This window comes from Penaeus japonicus, unplaced genomic scaffold, assembly GCF_977035675.1.
Source record: "Penaeus japonicus unplaced genomic scaffold, GWHDUDI00000001_assembly GWHDUDI00000037, whole genome shotgun sequence".
NCBI lineage: Eukaryota > Metazoa > Arthropoda > Malacostraca > Decapoda > Penaeidae > Penaeus > Penaeus japonicus.
In genome coordinates this window covers 1,392,187-1,412,186 of record NW_028234439.1, presented here as the reverse complement: position 1 = coordinate 1,412,186, position 20,000 = coordinate 1,392,187, and the positions used below count along the sequence as shown (strand labels likewise).

At 36.0% G+C, this 20,000-nt stretch overlaps 1 protein-coding gene across 1 annotated transcript in view; it reads right to left on the bottom strand.

The window, feature by feature from the left end:
* The window catches only part of LOC147467132 (protein furry-like), a 47,485-nt gene that overhangs the window by 25,868 nt on the left and 1,617 nt on the right, over positions 1 to 20,000 (bottom strand). The window contains exons 2-24 of the mRNA XM_086532158.1: positions 17,824 to 18,043; positions 13,043 to 13,207; positions 12,679 to 12,899; positions 12,096 to 12,289; positions 11,607 to 11,789; positions 11,234 to 11,441; positions 10,500 to 10,637; positions 9,766 to 10,000; positions 9,073 to 9,251; positions 8,249 to 8,473; positions 7,867 to 8,010; positions 7,399 to 7,627; positions 7,026 to 7,210; positions 6,206 to 6,384; positions 5,893 to 6,020; positions 5,080 to 5,269; positions 4,767 to 4,946; positions 4,332 to 4,508; positions 3,921 to 4,070; positions 3,202 to 3,368; positions 2,954 to 3,054; positions 2,327 to 2,491; positions 977 to 988 (exon numbers count right to left, since the gene is read on the bottom strand). Of these exons, the coding sequence (XP_086388284.1) occupies positions 977 to 988; positions 2,327 to 2,491; positions 2,954 to 3,054; positions 3,202 to 3,368; positions 3,921 to 4,070; positions 4,332 to 4,508; positions 4,767 to 4,946; positions 5,080 to 5,269; positions 5,893 to 6,020; positions 6,206 to 6,384; positions 7,026 to 7,210; positions 7,399 to 7,627; positions 7,867 to 8,010; positions 8,249 to 8,473; positions 9,073 to 9,251; positions 9,766 to 10,000; positions 10,500 to 10,637; positions 11,234 to 11,441; positions 11,607 to 11,789; positions 12,096 to 12,289; positions 12,679 to 12,899; positions 13,043 to 13,207; positions 17,824 to 18,028 (3,960 nt within the window). The 5' untranslated portion in view covers positions 18,029 to 18,043. The remainder of the gene's footprint in view (positions 1 to 976; positions 989 to 2,326; positions 2,492 to 2,953; positions 3,055 to 3,201; positions 3,369 to 3,920; positions 4,071 to 4,331; positions 4,509 to 4,766; positions 4,947 to 5,079; positions 5,270 to 5,892; positions 6,021 to 6,205; positions 6,385 to 7,025; positions 7,211 to 7,398; positions 7,628 to 7,866; positions 8,011 to 8,248; positions 8,474 to 9,072; positions 9,252 to 9,765; positions 10,001 to 10,499; positions 10,638 to 11,233; positions 11,442 to 11,606; positions 11,790 to 12,095; positions 12,290 to 12,678; positions 12,900 to 13,042; positions 13,208 to 17,823; positions 18,044 to 20,000) is intronic.

Sequence of the window (20,000 nt, the reverse complement as noted above, 5' to 3'; positions counted from 1 at the left end):
TAATGGCAAATTAACAATTACATTAATCTATGATAATCTACCCTAAAACTTGCATAAATCACCAAACAACTCCAAAAGTAACTTGTGTACCTTATGGCAGCTTCTGCTTTTGATTTTCTGAACATTATCACTTGGCCTAATTTACCAGAGTAAAAAATCCTCATCTCTTCTAAACAAAACACTCCCATTATTTTCAGCTTATCTAAGTCAAATTAATGCCAGATATGTAGTTCAGGCAGAACCAAACCCAGCTGAACTTTTTATCACTCATCAGATAAGCACAATCCTCAAAGAATCATGGATCATTATTCAAACTACAGGTCATTTTCTTGGAAAAGTAAAAAAAAGTTTATATTCTGCCAATTCACACTGACTTTAGTATCAATATTTCAGAGTATTTTTTTCAAAAGCATTTCAATAATGAATAATATTACATTTGATCCTCCACAACCCATAACCTAGTTTTACTCTAAATCTATTTGCAACAATCATTATCAATCTGAAATCTTCCTGGCCTTTGTGTTTCTTCTAGAGCAATTGCATGTATATACAGAGAAGATGAGAATATGACACACTCCAAATGATAAGACAATTCTTCCACAAAGAAAAGAGAGGATCCAGCTGATAAGCAAGTTAATTTAATGAGGAACTAGACAAGACCCAGCTGATAAGAGAAAAGTATTCAATTACTCAACAAAAAGGGATACCTGGCTGTTGCTGAGAGAGGGTTAGAGTCGCTGCTCCGCTGTTGCATTAGTTGCATCCCGGGCCCACTGCACTGCACACTCAAAACAGCCCCAGAATCAGATGCGAGGCTCACAGGTGTCTTTTAAACTAGAACCTGCTTACATCTCTCCATCTTACCTTTTACACATTACTAGCGCAAGCAGGACAAAATAAAGTGTTTGACATTTAACATGCTATGAGGAGAGAAAAAAAAATAAAAAAAATAAATATTCATATGACTCCTACTTACCTTGCTTTTTATCTAGTGAGCGTATATGGAAAGAAGAAAGAGAGAGAAGAATGTCAGCTGAGAGATACATCAATCACAAGACACATGCAGCAGCATAAATAAAAAAAGGGGGCTTAAGCTTCTTGACTATGTTAGTTAAGTGACTAATTTTGTTAAAAGATGATGCTTCAATGTCAGTACCACAATACAAGAATTAGTTGGGTTAATAACTACCAGATTAAAAAGCATCTGTGGTTGGTAAAGCTACACTAAAATCTGTATGTAAAACTACAGTAAAATCTCCATGTGGAGGATTCTATCAGTACTTTCCTTCCACAGCAAAAATATAAGTAATTTTTAGCTACTTCATTTTGATAAATAAATAAAAAATGTTATTAAACAAGAGGAATGTTTTTTTTTATCCTTTTAATAAGCAGTTTAGTTCCACTGATTGATAACTGCTGGGAAATAACAGGATAAGGATATTAAAAGTTAAATATGTCCTAACTCTTTCCTGAAAAAAAATCAGATTAGATTTTAAAAAATAAGTCTTTTAATACTAACTAATTATACCTTACAAAAATGAAAACCAAAAACTTGAAAGAATTTTTTTCTAAATTTTGTATTCAAGTACTCAAATACCATGAAAATTACCTTTTAAGCAATCTTAAATGGACATCAAAATTCTTTAAACACACACACCTACATATATACGCACACAAACAATGATTCAATTTGTCCACTTCTCCAAAAGCTTGAAGTGCTCATACGACCAACTTGTCTTTTTAGTACCAGAAAATTTACTAAATATTTTCTCATTCTTTCATCTCTTGCTACTACCCAGTCACTCAAGGCCTTTTCATTTTCATTCAGAATTGCCAGGGGATTTGTTTTAAGTTCTTAAAAATGGTTTGAAAATCATCATCTTTCTTAATGTTTCTTTTCTTTTTCATAAGCATAAAGATAAACATTCAGGATACCATTTACTGGTTAATGAATACATATGTAGTTTAATTATCTTATTTTTCAAATAGGACCTAAAATGGAAGAGAAACTGACTTTACAAAGTCCACTGAAATATAAGAAAATAATAAAATATTCTTAATTGCTGTGGATTTTTCTAGACGGAGACTAAACACACATATCCACCTCAGCCATGCCACCTCAAATCCAACAATCTCTAACATAAATTATACTAATCATTACATTTTTAGTTATAAAGTTCTTGTACTTAACCTTGCCTATTTCCCAATCCCCATATACATTCCCTTTCCCTACTCTGAAAGGAGCCAAAAAGACAAATCATAATAAATTAATAAATTAAACAAAACTAAAAAAAGAAAGAAAAAAAACACTGCCCATGCTACCTACCTTTTCGTCATGTGACCCCAGGAGAGCATCGAGCCACTGATAAATGTTACCGTCATCGGCTAGCAACTGAGGGTCAAAGGAAGGGCCGCAGCAGAGCACAGCGCTGGAGGCGTGAAGCGCACACAGCTCAAATTCTGAAGGCAGGCGGTTTCCAGAGTCTGGACTCTGCGTTGGTTGTTGGAAGAACAATACTGGAGTAATGTCTGAACTATGTATCATAAATCAAAATGAAAGAAGAGGACGAGGAGGAGGAAGAAGATGAAGAGAGGAGAAAAGAGAAGAAAAGAAAGGAGAGGTAAGATGTGGGATAAGAAGAGAAGAGAAGAGAAGAGAAGAGAAGAGAAGAAAATAGATAGAATAGACATGAAAAGCAAAGAGAATATAAGATGAGAAAACAGAAAAAAGAAAGAGAACAAAAGGAAAATAATAATTTATATACAAGTATGTGTCTATAGTCATACATATATATATATATATATATATATATATATATATATATATATATATATATATATATATATATATACATATATATATATATATATCAGTATCAACTCATAATATATTTTCCAAAGAATTTCTTTATATAGCTCAATCCTAGATGTACACTAAACACCATACACAAACCTTGAAGCCAAAAGGAGCACCAAAGACACCACTCCATGATGCAAAGAGGTAAAATAGGTCTTTCCGAAGTGCTCGGGGAATGAGGGTTTGCCGCTGTTCCACTGTTCATAGAACAAAGCATATGTAAGTATCCCTACATCAAGTACTAAGACTAGTCCTCTTCAGATGGCAATAACTCAGTATCAAATAATTTTATCAATCAAAGTAACAGCTACCAAAGTTATACACAAATTTGGTGAGATAATTACATGAAAAACTGCCAATGAGCTTGCGCACAAAGTGGCAAAAATGCGTCTTAATCTGCTGCAGTGTGTTATCCTTATCATTCTCATTCTCCAAATACAGACGGGCTCCATCCATGTACTCTAAGTAGCGCTTTTGTAGTGCTCCTGTATCCCCATCGATGACACTTTCGCTGCATATGGGAAAACCAAGCATTTAAAAAATCTTGCACACTTTTGACAACAGAAAGAAAATATTTGTTGCTTGTGATCTAAAGGCAGAATTATTAAGGTAATAAAGGTAAAGGTTAAGGTATTCCTCCTTAAAATCTTCTCAAGCACTTAAGCATTTGTTCTATCCCTAATATCTTCATTTATCAATCTTTATCAATCCAAACAACAGCACACTAAGATCAAGCTGCCATTTCCATTGTTATTGTCTGTCAAGCATCCATATTTCCATGGTCTTTATTTACCAAAGTTGTGAAGAAATAAAATATTTATATTGAACCTTTGAAAATTTTAGTTTCCTATGTTGATGTACAATACACAACCTTCCCATACTCTATAGTGCACCTAAACTGATCAGGGGCATCACTCACAAACCAATTGACCAAAAAACCAATAGATAAATAAATAAGGGTTGATACATAAAATCCCCTTTCAGATGATATGATAAATAAACAGACAAATGAAAAAATGTTACATAAAATAAAAGCTTTCATTTTGGGACCAGACAAGCATACCTCAAGGCAAATGTTCCTTGCTCGGCACTCATCTCAAATAACTTGACTAAAGTCACCCTGAGGGCATCTCTTCTCTTCCTTCGCCGCATATTTTCCTGCTTTCGGTCAATACTTTCACGGATATATGGCAGCAGCTCCTCCATCAAATCACTGTGGGAAATGAGAACATGAGCAATTTTGCAACTATAATTCACAATCACAATATCATACAGACTGTAACTCATCATAATTCATTTTTTTAGAAACCCTTCAAAGAATAAATAATCTGACTACCAATAAGAGTAATAACCCCTCATGATGCATATAAGATAAAAGTGTTTAGTGTATTTCTGTATCAGATCATAAGACAGTACATCCTTTCAGGGTTAATAAATAATCTCACAATTACATACTCTGTTACAACTATATTACCTCAAAGCAATGTGATTGATTTTCCCCAGAGCTAGAGTAACAGCATCTCTCATGTCTGTGCTTTCGTAGCGCAAGAGAGGCACCAGCAGCTTGTACAAGCAGAGTGGAGACACCGAATATCCTGGGTTATGACGGTCACTTCCTCTATCTCCACCAGCTCCACTATCAGGAGAAGATCTGGAAAAATGGTTCAAAATTAGTGTAACTCTGCAACTGGGATAAAGTCCAAGAAATTATAGAAAATTAATTTAACCCTAAAGATATCTATTACATATATATATAAATCTTTTAGAAAATTTCTATCATTTGACTGCATTTGCCATTACAGTGTACCATCAATAATCCCTAACCACACTTCAAAATCAAATCAATATTTATCCATAATCAGAGCACTTTTTTTTTAGCAATCTTTTTAAGTCATCTCCTTCATCTTACCCAAGACTGATATCAGGTGAAGCACATCTAATGAAAGGGGTCTTGGTAATGGCTGGAACAACACGACAAGCAAGAACGACGTAATTCCTCCAGAGATTCATGTACACGTCTCGCTCACTTATTGGCTTCTTCATCTGGGTGGCACTTCGCAGGAGTGAAGCTCGGTTGTCATTTGGTGGTCTGAAGGTTTGATAAAGATTAACACATAATGCATGATATATGAGTAAACTAAACTGTAAAGCATTACAAAATCCTTTCATAACGACAGATATTCTTAGACTAAGAAAAAAACAAAAAAAAGAGGCATTCTTACGTGGGGTCAACAATGGAGTAAAGAGAATTTGCTCTTGTATACACAATAGGCCAGGCATGACTTATGGCTTGGGGGCTGGAAGACAGGACACGCCCGTGGTGAATGAATCCACAAAGGACCAAGGCCCATACATCTTCACACGGTAGATGCTGGACGCTTACACTTTTCACACTGCTGTCTTCTACAAAGCCTTCACAAGAGATTATAAGAAAAATGGTTAGATTCTCTATTTCAATTCAATCTGAAGATTATAATAAATATGAAATACCAATGCTTCACAAGAAATAATCAAACATAAAATATCTCTTAATCAAGCAGACAAATATACAAAACAGTCAAATTTATGCTCATGATGAAAACCATCAAGAGAAAAATAAAGAATGGCAAATTCTCACATCACTGCCTTCTTATCATTAAAGAAAAGATAGAAAGAAAATATCTAAAGGTTCCAGCTATGAACCTCTGGCTAAACCTTACTATTCCAGCAAATGAGTCCATGCAGATTCCAGAATAGTGAATTTTCCAAAGCAATGAACCACAGGGTAAGCAATATATTGTATAAAGTTTACTGTATTACTGATATGCAAATTATGTCTGACACTTGTAGAGGTCAAAGAATATGTGAATATGTATAAAAAATCTGTAAACATAGGCATTATTCAGATTACTTTAGATATAAAGTAGATTTTAAAAATTGAACAAGTTATGAGATAGAAGCACACTCGAATCCCTGTCCCAAATCTTATATGCTGCTGGACTAACAAATGCCAGTCCAGAGAAAATCAACCTGTATATGAAACATATATTTTTTACCTCCTGTCCACACGGATGAACTACGGTCTGCAAGCCATTGTAAATCAATATTTGTGGTTGCAGCAACAGCAGATCTCTCTCCAGCTGGCAGCAGCGTTAAAACACTCTCAACAACACAGCCACACCATCTGGCAAAAAGATATAACACATCAATCAATTTCTGAGTACAAGAAATCTTAGTAAGATCTTTCCCTTGAAAAGTCCAACCAGTAAGAATGAGAATTCTTCCATATATCTTTTATAGCACGTGTCTCTAAACACTACAGCAAACAATTAAAACAACTGCAAATAGAAGAAAGATAATAGATCTTACTTGTCCATGACATCAATAACAGGATGGTTGACTGGATCCTCTTCCCCGAGAACTTTGGCCAGCTGCTTCACCTCCCTCATGATAGCCACGGAGACTCTCCTCGGTGCTTGACGACAGCTGCACAGCAACACTAGAGCAAAGCCTTCAGCTAGTCGTAATACATCGCTGTGGTCTCCTCTCTGTGAAAAGTCAATTGAGCAACTTGACAATGTAGTGCAATACAGTCTGTATTAACACATTTGCTCAAATAAATATGCAAATAATGAATAGATATGCCAATAAATAAAAGACTATTTTAATCTTTTCATTTTGATAAGTCTTTTATTTCCATACCAGTCACACTAAAACAATAAATAGCAATAATTCTAACCACTTACGGATCTAGATAATTTTAAAAGGGGAGGCTAAAGGGCCTTGAGATTTTGCCATGGGGGAATGGAATGAGGGGATATGTGAAAGTAACCAAACTTAAATTAGATTTTATCTTTTGATATAATACATTTTCCATTTATAAACCATAATTCTATCAATCTTTCGTTAATCATGGAAAGTTCCAAACCTTGCAGACATTGTATCAATTTCTGTTTTACAATACAAAGTTTCAGGAATGAAAAAGTTAGAAGAGCAGTAACCATTTAATTACAGGATCCCAATCAAAAGGATGTTAGCATTCGCAGTGAATCCTGAGGGCATCACTGGTCCAACTTCTATAAAGGAGACACCAGAATTTGTGAAGGATTGGGCAATGGGAAATTCTGCCCTACCACCAGCATCATTAGATGAGTTGGATGAGGAACCTGGCAATTTTTGCTGCATTTACCTGGTGTAAATGGAGATGGTGTAAATCACCAACACCTGGATCGCGCTTATTTGCATTGGATGTGGTGTTGGTATTTGTGAGTGCGTTCTTCCAAGCTGTGAGTAGCTGGAGCAGCATTCTTACACCATTGTCCAAAAGCTGGGGAGATGTGTCCCCTACTTCCTTAACAATAAACTGGATAAAACCTGAAATGAAAAAGTTATATGCATTGCTGTTATCTAATACTTAATATATTCACATTTTTAATACATTTTTAACTAATTGAAAATAATTTTCTTTTTCTAATTCAAAGGCTTAACATACAAAAATTCCTGATTATGATAAAAACACAAAATCTTAATAACAATAGGAAACAAAATCACATGGGCCATACCATAAACAACATCATGCCGCCACTCGGGGAAATCCAAAACAAGACTCTGGAGACTCTGGAAGGCTAGAGCTCTCAGTTCCTCGTCCATGTGAACCGTGAGTCGGCTGAGCATGTCCACTAAATCTCTGCCAGACATCCCATCTGGTATGAGTCTAGGTACGGCAGCCACGCACGTCCGGAACAGGTCGATCTTGGGCTTGCGTTCGCCTGTGATCATTTCATCTGGTTCCTGGTAGGGTGTGAAGATTAATTGGGCTTTTAGCTGACTAAATTTTTCAATCTTATTTCTCTGAATATCTAAGCTCGTAGTGACCAAATTCATGTCAATTAAGTAACATAAAAATATTTCACCAAATATTCAAGCTTATATTACTCACAATCTGCATTCGTCAAATATTACAAAAATTTACAAAAAGTTTCTCTATTACGCAGAAATTCACATATTTTCAAATAACGTGTCACAATTACCTTGTTAACATTTTGTGTGTTTGTCATCATGAGGGGTCTTCCAAACTGGCTATCAAGCGCTTTCAGGATGTCATTGAAAGACTTTCGGACAAGCGGGTAATATGCGGAAATGCCTATGTTTCGAGCTGTGTCTTCTGTTAACATCTGAAAAGGTAAAAATCTGCATCAGAATATGCATCAGATATAATTTTACAAGTATATTTCAAGTCTTCCACTCTTCCTTTCAGATATCCTCTTCCAGATATCCAAACATCAAATGATAATACATTTATATATTTTTCAAGCCTTTTTTAATAGTAAATTGGTATCAACATTGTCCACTCTATAATATTCCAATTCTAAATACCAATCTCCCTTCCTTCAAAACACAAATCTCACCAACCTTATTCAAGAATGTCTTCTTGACCCTCAGAGTGTTACCCGATGGCAGAACTCCGACGGTGCGGGGCATAGGGGGGTCGCCTTCTTTCTGTTGGAGGCTGTCTGCCACGACAAGAAAAGCTCGCAGGCCGATGGACATGCGCTCTGGGGTCATGATTATCTTGATCTGACGTCCCACGGAGAGTAGGTCGAAGACAATTTCCCGCATGGCAAAGTCTAGTCTTTCCTGTATTGTGAAGTTTACGGTGGCTTAATTTTTGCTGGTTGAATTCGGCATCATTACATGTGTGGAAATTAATATGCAATAAAACTATCTCATTCAAAGCTAACTGCAACACATCTATTGTTTCCTATTCCTAAGACAATACGATATAGTGTAAAGATAGAGAACCCACTTGCATTATATAAAAATATTAATACAGAAACCAAAACAAACTTCTTTGAGCTATGTCTTTCATTTCTTTACACCAATTTTTGAAGCTCAAACATAGTTCCTTACATTCTTACAGGCATTAAAGAAATCAAAATAAATGTTCATAATATCTCTTTCTAATGTAAAAAATAATCATGAAATTACTAGGTTCATATCATTCCCATAAGACTATGAAATGCAAAAACCATGTACAATGATGCTTCTACACCCAAAAAAAGTATTTGGTAAATGTCAGATTTATCCCCAACATCCATTTTCACACTCACCTAAGACTCACTGGATAGACAGATACAAATCAAATAGGATATATCATAAGTACAATCCCCTGATAGCAACCATGTACAAATCAACTAAAACAGACTTTCAAAAATGAATCGTATCTCTCATAGTACCTGTGCAATAAACTGAATGATTTTGACAAATATATTGAGTGGAGTATCTCTTGGGACGACCCCTTTGGAACCCTTTGGGAAGAGGGAATTGACGATGCTAGCCAGTCGGGAGTGTGTGGCTGAATTGCTCTCACACTTGATCCTGATCATGTAGACCCACAGCAGGCGATAAAGTGACTCTGAAAGGGAAATTCTCATGTCAGTTTTCAAAAACAAGTTTTAATATTTAGCCAGATATTTGTATATGGTAAAACTTCTATGTGTGGCAACCCAGGATTATGGTGGACAGCCATGTATTCAGATATATGACTATGTGCATATGTTTGTATAACAGGACTTGTGATGTTATAGTGAAAATTCTCTTGGTACCTTTTAATATGTAGCAATTATATGTAGTTTCTAAATATGGTCAGTTAGGGTTATGATCAACAGCAATATGAATATATATGTATGGGTTTGCCAAAATGCTAATATAGCAATATCATCTTTCCATATTTTACTATTGTAGCTTCTATACATAGTAGAGCAGGACTATACTAAATTGGTGCACAAGTGCATATAAATAAACAATGATACAGATTATATAATGATAACTGTCTTGTCATATCTTAGTATCTACTTGTGTAGTTTCAATACTTGATAATCATAATATTGAACTGCATGCGAAACTATACAAGTTACAGCAGAACTTACCTAGAGCTACACGGGACATTTTGGGATCTCTGTTCTTCAGATGTTGCAAGCACATTGCAAGAAAATAGTGCCAGTTGCTCAGGAAAAATGTTTTTTGTGAAACACACAGGAGGCAGGTAACGAGCGGGAAGATAGGTAAACGGTGCTTGTTCCTTGTTGCCATGTCTAAAGTTGTGGAATACAGCATCTCCACAAAGTATTTCAGACAGGGCACATTCACTTCATGTTTCACAGTCTGTCAAAAATTCAAAATTTTAAATAATATTCTATAACATCATATATACTGCTTGTAAGGTCAACTAAAAAAAGACATCACCTCACAATGAAATTAGGCATTTGATTTGGATGGAAAATGCTCTGATGCTCTGCTCTGTTTGATTGCATAAAGCTACTCAGTTAATATACTTATGCATGACTGCTATAATCTCAAGGAGACCAGAAAATATTTATCTATGTAGTGAATGCTTCCCCCCCTAAATTAAAAGGTTTATTGAGTTAATAACCTGCCTTTGATATTCTTCTATACATAAATCAGTAAAAATGTATCATATTAATATCTAACATAATTTGGCAAATAAATAATTTCACAAAAAAAATTACACTATACATATTCATATAGGAGCCTGGAATATACATATATACACTTGAGGCCCTTAGAGATTATAATCTTTTTTGCAGATTCAAATGAGTCTAACCATCTGTAAAATATACTAAAGAAAAAAATCCCAACTTACCGCAGCAACAGGAACTAGAATCTCCACAAAAAGCCCGGCAAGGGCATGTTTGATATCTTTGTCTCGAACTTCTAAGAAATACTGAGCACATTCTTGCATGAACTGAAAAGAGGCTTCAAATTCCTCAATTGGCACCATCTGAAAAGAAAGAAATCATGGATATTTCAAGCATTATTCATCATTGTCATCATCTTCAATCTATTTAGTTATTCAGTCCCCATCATAGCTTTTCTCAAACTGGCCATATAATCAAAATACTATAACAAATTGTATGTCTCTCTTAACATCTTTGCCATTTACAAACTGATAGTACTTGAGTTAATTATTGAGTTTAAAAAGGTTATGTTTAACCCATTCACGCCGGGGCGGAATTTCGCCTACTCCGGGGTGTTTTCCCGCTGCGCTGATGCTCGCAGAGCGTTTTTCACCCACCCTATCCTTATGGTTTGCGTGATTGCGTCTAAAGTGTAATCATGTGTAGAAAGTAGTGCTATGTTCAGAGAAGTGGAAGCATTCTTCTAGTGAGGTAACAAACATAGTTTTTTTTTTCAATTTTTTTTTAATGTTTTTTCAAGTGTCATTTTCTTTTAGTGGGGCAACAAATTTTTTTTTTTTTTTTTTTAATGGGTTAATATTAAGAATAAACAAAAAAATAGGTTTATGATTGCATGAGGATACACCTACAAGTGTCATGATAACAGCTTTGGTCATTTCAAATCATCCGCTTGACGTACCTTAACCCTAAAGAACTTCATCCCCATCAAGAGAGATGTAATGCTCTGTGTTGTAACAGACGACTGTTCTCTCGCCCTCAGCTCTTTCAGTTCTGCCATGAATCGTCTTCTAACTGACTGGAAGCGCGACTGTGCCAGGACACCAATGACCTCAGCATATAAGTCGGCAATGGTGTTAATATTGGCTCCATTGGGATTATTTTGAACACTGAAAGAAATGCCAAAATAAACTACACACACACACACACACACAAAAAAAAAAGAAGTGTACTCCAAAATCAAGAGTAAAATATAAAAATATTGTAATAATATTGTAATGACTGATCTTATAGTAATTGTAAGCCTTTGTCAAAAAAATTACTCAATTACTTACCCTTCCCTATATTTGAAGTGTTTAAAAGCAATATCTTCTATGTGACGCACCAAATCATCATGACCAGGATGCACTGCCAACTGCCGCAACACTTCAATCAATACTAAACAAAATATGAATTCCACTGCCAGGTCTCTGCGTTCCTGTATTGTTTCTCGGTCCACATTAGAGCCTGCATCAACCCTGCATGCGAAGAATAAGATAATAATGTGTGCTATAATACAATGTGTTTCAGGTAAATTCTTATTTCTTTCTACCATTTACTGTGTCTGCCAAATATGCAATAAATTGGACAGCTAAAACAAGTAAAAAGTCATCACAAAGATACAGCAAAACCTGTGATAACTTCTGATCGCTTCCTTCCTTCTATCATGTACTTCATTTACCATATTTTCCATCAATGGAATATCAGCAAGTAATTTGTCTCATCATATAGATATATTCAAATAAAGATCTTTAAGATCCGAAATGAAGAATTTGTTTCCTCACCCTTTGCTCTTGCTTGGGTCCTGTTTATACTTGCTGTCTGTTGCACCCCATTCCACTCCCTGGCGGTCATACCATGAGAAAAGGGTTCGCAGGAGAGAGGGCAAGCAATGCTCTGCGACGCATCCGAATGCCAACAAGAGCTGGTCAAATGTTGGGTCCTCACCTCGCTGAAGACTCTTTGAGAGACTACGTTCCTGTGAAGTAAAAGAAAATTGTTGATTAAAGTTGATTAAAGCTAAAATAATGTATTACTGATACTGATGCAATGGTAGGTTATTGATGATTGGTATTTTGTTTGTTAATGTTGTACACATTTGGCCATTCGGACATGTAGCTTATTATTGGGACATGCTTCATTCAAACACTCAAGGAATATTGTTTTTTTTTTCTTTATTCATTCCTTTATTCATTCCTTAATTCATTCATTCCTGTGGGACTAATTTTTGATACTGTAACACAGCTGGTCAAGCAAATACTGATTCTAAACCAGTATGAAAATCTTGCATCACTGCATGATTATTTCTATCACTAAAAATAAATTCTTTCATTTCACTTCCACCACAAACTAAAACCATCAACTTACCAGAGGCTCTTGCATGACAGCCTCGATCTTCTTGTCGGCCATGACTGTAAATTCGGCAAAGAGGGTCCGCATGACAAACTCTCCTGGCCGCAAGTCTGTGTCAACATGGACTGTGGCTGGGAACTGTGCCCTCTCTTTTCGTGCACCCCAGGGCAGGAGCGCAGATGCCTGCCCACCTGCATTGCCACTGCCACCTCCACCACTGCCATCAGTACTTGAGTCTAGGAGGGAAATATCTTATAATATATTCAAGTAAAAAAATATAAATGAATAGACAAACAGATGCATAAAATTACAATCACAGAATACATGCATATTTCCCAAAAAACAAAGAATGAAAAATCACAAAAACACAAATCCTCACCTGAAACTACGGTATGCGAGCGCTCCGAGGTCGGGTCAGCTGAGTTTGTGCCATCATTTGTGGACGACGACTGCTCATTTTCCTCATCGCTGTTGATCTCTAGAAGCTCCTCCTGCCCTGCCTCTCTCCCATCACCTGGCCCTCGCTCACCAACCTCATCGCCATCTGTGGAGCCAGTACGAAGAACTGAACCTTCGGCGATTCTAAGTGGGGTCTAATGGTCTAGTTTGGTTGCCTGTTCTGGTGGTTATTTGATTCTGAATGAGGTCTAATGATCTAGCTGGTTGTCTGTTCTGGTGGTTATACGATTTTGAATGGGGTTTACTGTTCTGGGTGGTTTTATAAGTTATGAAAACTGTGTTGGTCAGTACACAGACTATTTTTTTAATTCTTTGGGATATCTCCTATTTGGGTACCCTCAAACACTTCTACAAAAATGCACAATAGTAGTATAAATAAGATCAAGAATTTCTATAAGACAACTTGTGGCAAAAGTTTACCACAGCATTTTACGAATTCAGCATCCTGTATAATGTTACACATGATAATCTTAAGAAATGACTAAGAATAGTTGTACTGACTGGGGTTTCTGCTGAAGGGAACTCATTGGCACATATGTAAAGGAAGGAAGGAATGAAAAGGTGCAGTTTTACAGTAACTGGAGCTTTGATACTACATCTTCATTATAATTAAGCAATTCAGCTGATACCATAGTTTCCAAATGTCAATTAAACTTCTAGCATTTTGGAATTATTCTTTATACTGGATCTTCAACTATCACAACAATAAGGAATCATCACAGGGAATGTAAATATCAAATCTTTTCATTTATTTACCCAATAGATAAGAAATTCACCAACAGAAATAACATTGAGAGTGAATGTGTTTTTAATCTTTCTATCTTTCTCCTTTTTCTTTTTTTCTTAGGAGGGGGGGAGGGGTTGCTGGCATCTTTGGGGGATGCAGGTTCCTTACTTTCCAAGAGAAAACTTTCACTACAATAGATCACAGAATAATTCTTAATGAAAAAATAATTGTTCCAATTTACACTTTACATCAGTCAAGGAAACATAAATCAATTATCTGCATGAATAAACATTTAGCATTAAATCCACTAAAGAAACTCTTTGAGAATGTGTGTGTGTGTGTGTGTGTGTGTGTGTGTGTGTGTGTGTGTGTGTGTGTGTGTGTGTGTGTGTGTGTGTGTGTGTGTGTGTGTGTGTGTGTGTGTGTGTGTGTGTGTGTGTGTGTGTGTGTGGTGTGTGTGTGTGTGATGGTGTGTGTGTGTGTGTGTGTGTGTGTGTGTTGTGTGTGTGTGTGTGTGTTGTGTGTGTGTGTGTGTGTGTGTGTTGTGTGTGTGTGTGTGTTGTGTGTGTGTGTGTGTGTGTGTGTGTGTGTGTGTGTGTGTGTGTGTGTGTGTGTGTGTGTGTGTGTGTGTGTGTGTGTGTGTGTGTGTGTGTGTGTGTGTGTGTGTGTGTGTGTGTGTGTGTGTGTGTGGGTGTGTGTGTGTGTGTGTGTGTGTGTGTGTGTGTGTGTGTGTGTGTGTGTGTGTGTGTGTGTGTGTGTGTGTGTGTGTGTGTGTTGTGTGTGTGTGTGTATGTGTGTGTGTGTTTGTGTGGTGTGTGTGTGTGTGTGTGTGTGTGTGGTGTGTGTGTGTGTGTGTGTGTGTGTGTGTGTGTGTGTGTGTGTGTGTGTGTGTGTGTGTGTGTGTGTGTGTGTGTGTGTGTGTGTGTGTGTGTGTGTGTGTGTGTGTGTGTGTGTGTGTGTGTGTGTGTGTGTGTGTGTGTGTGTGTTGTGTTGTGTGTGTGTGTGTGTGTGTGTGTGTTGTGTGTGTTGTGTGTGTTGTGTTGTGTTGTGTGTGTGTTGTGTTGTGTTGTGTTGTGTTGTGTGTGTGTTGTGTTGTGTTGTGTGTGTGTTGTGTTGTGTTGTGTGTGTGTTGTGTGTGTGTTGTGTTGTATTGTGTTGTGTTGTGTTGTGTTGTGTTGTGTTGTGTGTGTGTGTGTGTATGTTGTGTGTGTTGTGCGTGTGTGTGTGAACTCAAGCACAAATGTAAACACAAATACAAACACACACACACATATATTGCATAAATTGTCAATGGGTACCAAACTTTATGATTCCTTCTAATGCCAATACAGTCTCAAAGTACCTACTACCTGCATTAGTAACATCAGCAGTGGGTTCTTGTACATATGTATCACTTGAATTGATAATTCTATACACAGCAGAAGTTACTTTTCTAAGAGGACTTGTAGCAACATTGTAGGTCTGACGCAACATTCTCTAAATGGAACCTCTTTAACTTTGGCTGATCACTTAACTCCTGGATGCTTAGGTCACACCACTGATTCACAGGTATTCAAAAGCACAGTGTGTATTTTCATTGTATGCTGATAATTGTTTTCTTATCATTGCAAGTTAATTCTATCTATCTTCAATTTAAAACTGAGTTAGCATTCACACCTATTCTTGTTTATCATATTAGGTGCTTCTTTTGACCAAGTAAGATAAAAAAGCTTGAACTAGTTCTCAAATGTCTAAAAAGTCACGGATCACAGTTAGTGTGAAATCAACACTGGTGCAAACCCAAACAACTTGAGCTCCTCTTATCAGTGGTTATCACTTGTGTTTGATAACAGACTACTCTAGATATGGTCTAAGAGACAAGAGATAAGTCCACTGCTTCTTTTATGATTATCTACCCTACCATAAAAAAGGTCTTCTATCTCTATAGGTACAGAAGTTTGAACATCTAATTACAGTCTAAATGTAACAATTCTGAATCAATTGTTTATTTTGTTTATAAAGGTTTTACATTACCTTGCACTAGATATAGTCAACAACAAACTATTCCTTAATAAACTTCTTTTTTTTTTCCTGTAATGCTCAGTATCAAGATCTTATCATCAGTCGTGCCCTGTTATACTCAGTGCTCAGCCATACCTCAGTTAATATACATATCTGCTATAATGACACCTACCTAAATTCCCTCCTTAACACACAAACATTGTAAAATAGGTACATAAATACTTTTACCTAAAAGTAACACTACACCTCTAAGATCCAATACCTTGTTTGGAAGTGCTCGTGATTAATCGGTCGAGGAGCAATCTTTTAAAGACTGCCACTCCGGGAACGGTGATTCTACGGCCAAGGCTCGGTGAAAGTATTGGCGAGTGCAAGGACGACCCGTCACCACTCGAGTGGAGCGAGGGTGTGGATGGAGTGTGCGTAATTGGTGGATGGCTATCTTTTGTGTCTCTTTCCTCCCTCTGCTTTTGTCTTTATTGGGTTTTACATCAATTAGGTATATGCGAGATAATGTTATTGTCTTATATTAAACTATGGATTGAGCTTTAAGCTGTATTAGTTTATGCAGTAATTACATGAAAGTTTTGCTGATTTTTTTCTCTATCATCTAAGTTACTCTTCCATGAATAAATATAACAAGAAAAAATACAAAACTATTGACCATAAAAATATTTCAAGAAAAGAAAAATATCTCCAACAAATTTGAATTCATAACAATTAACAACCTCAGAGGAGACGAAGGAGGATTCTGCAGCGTAAGTTCAAACGTCTGCGTCGTTCCAACATGCAGCCTGTATGTGTACAGAGACACAGTGTCATCTGCTGGTGAGTTGTTATTACTACTTTGGTTACTAGGATTACTAGTCTTCGGAATCATCAAAGGTCGTCGAAGGTTTGGAGGCAAAGTTTTCGTTCGTTTCATCTTGAGGTAACTCGCTTATTCACTAAAATAAGCAAATCGGTATCTTGGTATCTTTACGAAAGTATCATTCCTTTTCCAAGTAACATGATGAATAAACAACAAAAAACACTTCAAACTAAAAAAAATAATAAAAAAAAAATAAAAAAAGGTGTTTTCAAAAATGTATAATTTCTCTTCCCAGCAGTAACATAAATACAATACAAAAATTACTGCTATTTCCCTGAGCAATATTTATCAAGAAGAGGTCCAGCTCGCACACCACCACTACCACCGACCTGACTCCTCTGGGTTATAACCTTCCTTGTGGCTTAAGCACTTAAACCCATGTTCCCTATCCATGACTCAACCTATAAAAAAATGACCCTTATCCAGTGCTACTGTAAGGCTCATATTGGCAAAAACTGAATGGCCATCTTGACAGTACAAAAAAATAGAAATACCAAACAAGATTATTACACCGTTGTTTGTCTCGGAAACAAATAAACGACAAGACCAATCCAAACCATTCCTCTTTACAACATATTCAATATAAGTGGTAAATAACATATTGTCTTTTATCGCATGTGGGTTACTGAAAACTCTTATTCACTTAGTGGTTAAGAAAAGAGCACACAAGTCCTTAATACAATTATGTGGGATTAGTGAAGCACAAGGCTGGTGGTCTTGGGAAGCCTTACACGTCAGTGTGTTGGGAATCACAGTCACGGCCTCAAGGTAGGGTGATTGATCTGTTCATTACATAACCAAATATCATACTTCACACTGCCATATACACATAATGCCTAAAAGCAAGACTCCATTCTTGAAGAGTCCCATCACATGGGGATGTATACAGAATTATAAATACAAGTGACACATGTGTAGAAGAACCTACAGTTGATGTAACTGATGTGGTAGTATGCAAGTACTTATAAATAGACATTGGTATTAGAATCAATCCTAGAGGATTATGGGCCTTTTAGGGTTTCTATTTAGGGAAATTAGCACTTGCAACAACCAAAAATAAGACAAAACCCCCCAAAAGATAAAGAACAACATTTAAAATTACCAGGAGGGGGAGTAGCATTCATTGTGGAGGAACCGGAAAGTGTGGAGGCTATGGTAGCCTGAGAGGCAGTGGAGCTATGCGTCCCTGTAGATATGGTCGTGGCCGCTGCCACAGCCGCAGCCACAGCAGGAAGACTCACTATCACCTCCTCATTTACCGCTTGGGCTAAGCCACCATCAGTAGCTGGGTCGTCTGGGTCAGCCATATTCTACATAGTTATCTGAAAGAAATTTTGCAAAAAAATATATAAAATATATATATATAAATTAATAAGTAGTATATTAGTTTCATATAAAGATTGTTGCAGAAATAAAAAGATATATATATAAGGAGTATTTACTAATGTTCTACAGTTTACTGATAATATGCATATTCATCTTTTAGACTAAATACCCTAACTACAAAATGGAAACACAGCCATAACTAGAAAAGAATAATAAACTATGACATTTTGAGTCCATCTTGATTACATTTTAATTTCTACAGTTACCCCTTTTAGAGTTTTTTCTCAAAGTAACGTAAGCAAAGAATGAAATATAAAAGAATTAGATCTGTTAGATATTTTCACTCATAAATCAGATAAAGGACATTATAAAATAAAATAGAGTAATATAAAAATTAAGGTAGCCAGAGGTAGATATGTCAAAAGTCAACACACCCTTGGTTCTATTGAATGCATATAAATATCAAATTATTTACAAGCTGAATTCCAGGTGAACTTTTTTATGCCCAGAGTATATAAACAAAATAACTTAACACAAAATTCTTTTGAGATCCACACACATAAATATGCATAAAAGAAAATGTCTTTGAACTGCTTGCTATACATTATAATAATAATAATGAAATAATGAAATTTGAGTGCTGTCAATAAATTTCAAGTTGTCCAAAATAATATCTAAACATTAAAAGATCTCACATCAGTAAACTTTGGGTATTACTGGTAAGCATGTAGCTACTTCATGTATTTAGTTGATAACTATTTACAATAAGAGCTCATGGAGGCTGAGAAAAAACTACTTTACTGGTCAGAAAGAAAATAGCATAAACCTAAAAAATAAGCTGAACAAAGTAAAGGCAAGCTTATCCCTCTCCAGAGAAGGTCAACAAACTGCACATACTTTTATGCTGGTAATTTATTGTCAAATAAGAAACAAGCTCTATTTTGTCAGAATATGCGATGGAGATTTGTGGACCTTTTCTATGGCATCACTTGATGGTGTCCTATTGTATATAATTCCCCTTTAGTTTAATCCCTGATAGAAGTAAGGGTAGAAGCAATGGCAATGGGTAAATAATGTGTATGCACAGACGCAAGTGCAACTTGAAGACAATTACCTATGCATGAGTAATAATACTGTATGAAGTAAAAAATTAGCTACTTTACATAATAGTGATCTGAAATGGGATATTTTCAAACTTTTCACATAAAGAAATCTCAACAAAAGAATACAAATGCATTTAATATCTGAGATTACAGATCAATATTTGGCCAAGCCAAAAGGTAAAAATCTTCTAATGACATGGAAAAGATATAGCTATTCATGATAGCCATGTACTTTTGCAAAGTTTGTAATATCTTTTGTGTTCCAGACCCTGCAGCTTACATTCCTCAAGAACAGATCTGCCTACACCACAAGAATAGAAGAGCAAGCTAATAAAATCACAGATGTCAGAAAAAACTAATAATACATGGCTGACAAAACTTTGCCTGATATTCATGCTTTTCATCTTTAGCTAAGAGCTTGGAGGTTGGACGGGAACTTGCAGGGCAAGGTAAAAGGAATTATGCAAATACTACACAAATAAAAGAAAAGAAAATACATACAAAAGAGTTACAAAAATAATAATGTCAACATGGATTACAAGAGCATTTGCATCTCTAGCTTTTAAACAACAGAACAGCTAGATGTATAAATATTATAATAGCTATAATAACATATGAAAAGGTGATAAATAAATGGCATAAGCTCTAATCAAACCTTATTACAAATGTTTGTATCCATTTACCGAGGACTAAAACTCAGGTTCCAGTACTTTTTTCTAACTCTGGAACCAGAATACAGTCAGGAATTATTACCCTTTTGGCCAGTAATAGTTCCACTATCTGAAGAACTAGAAAACCAGATCTAGAGCATTTTCCCCTATATCCTGCCAATCTCTTTGGAGGCAAAAGG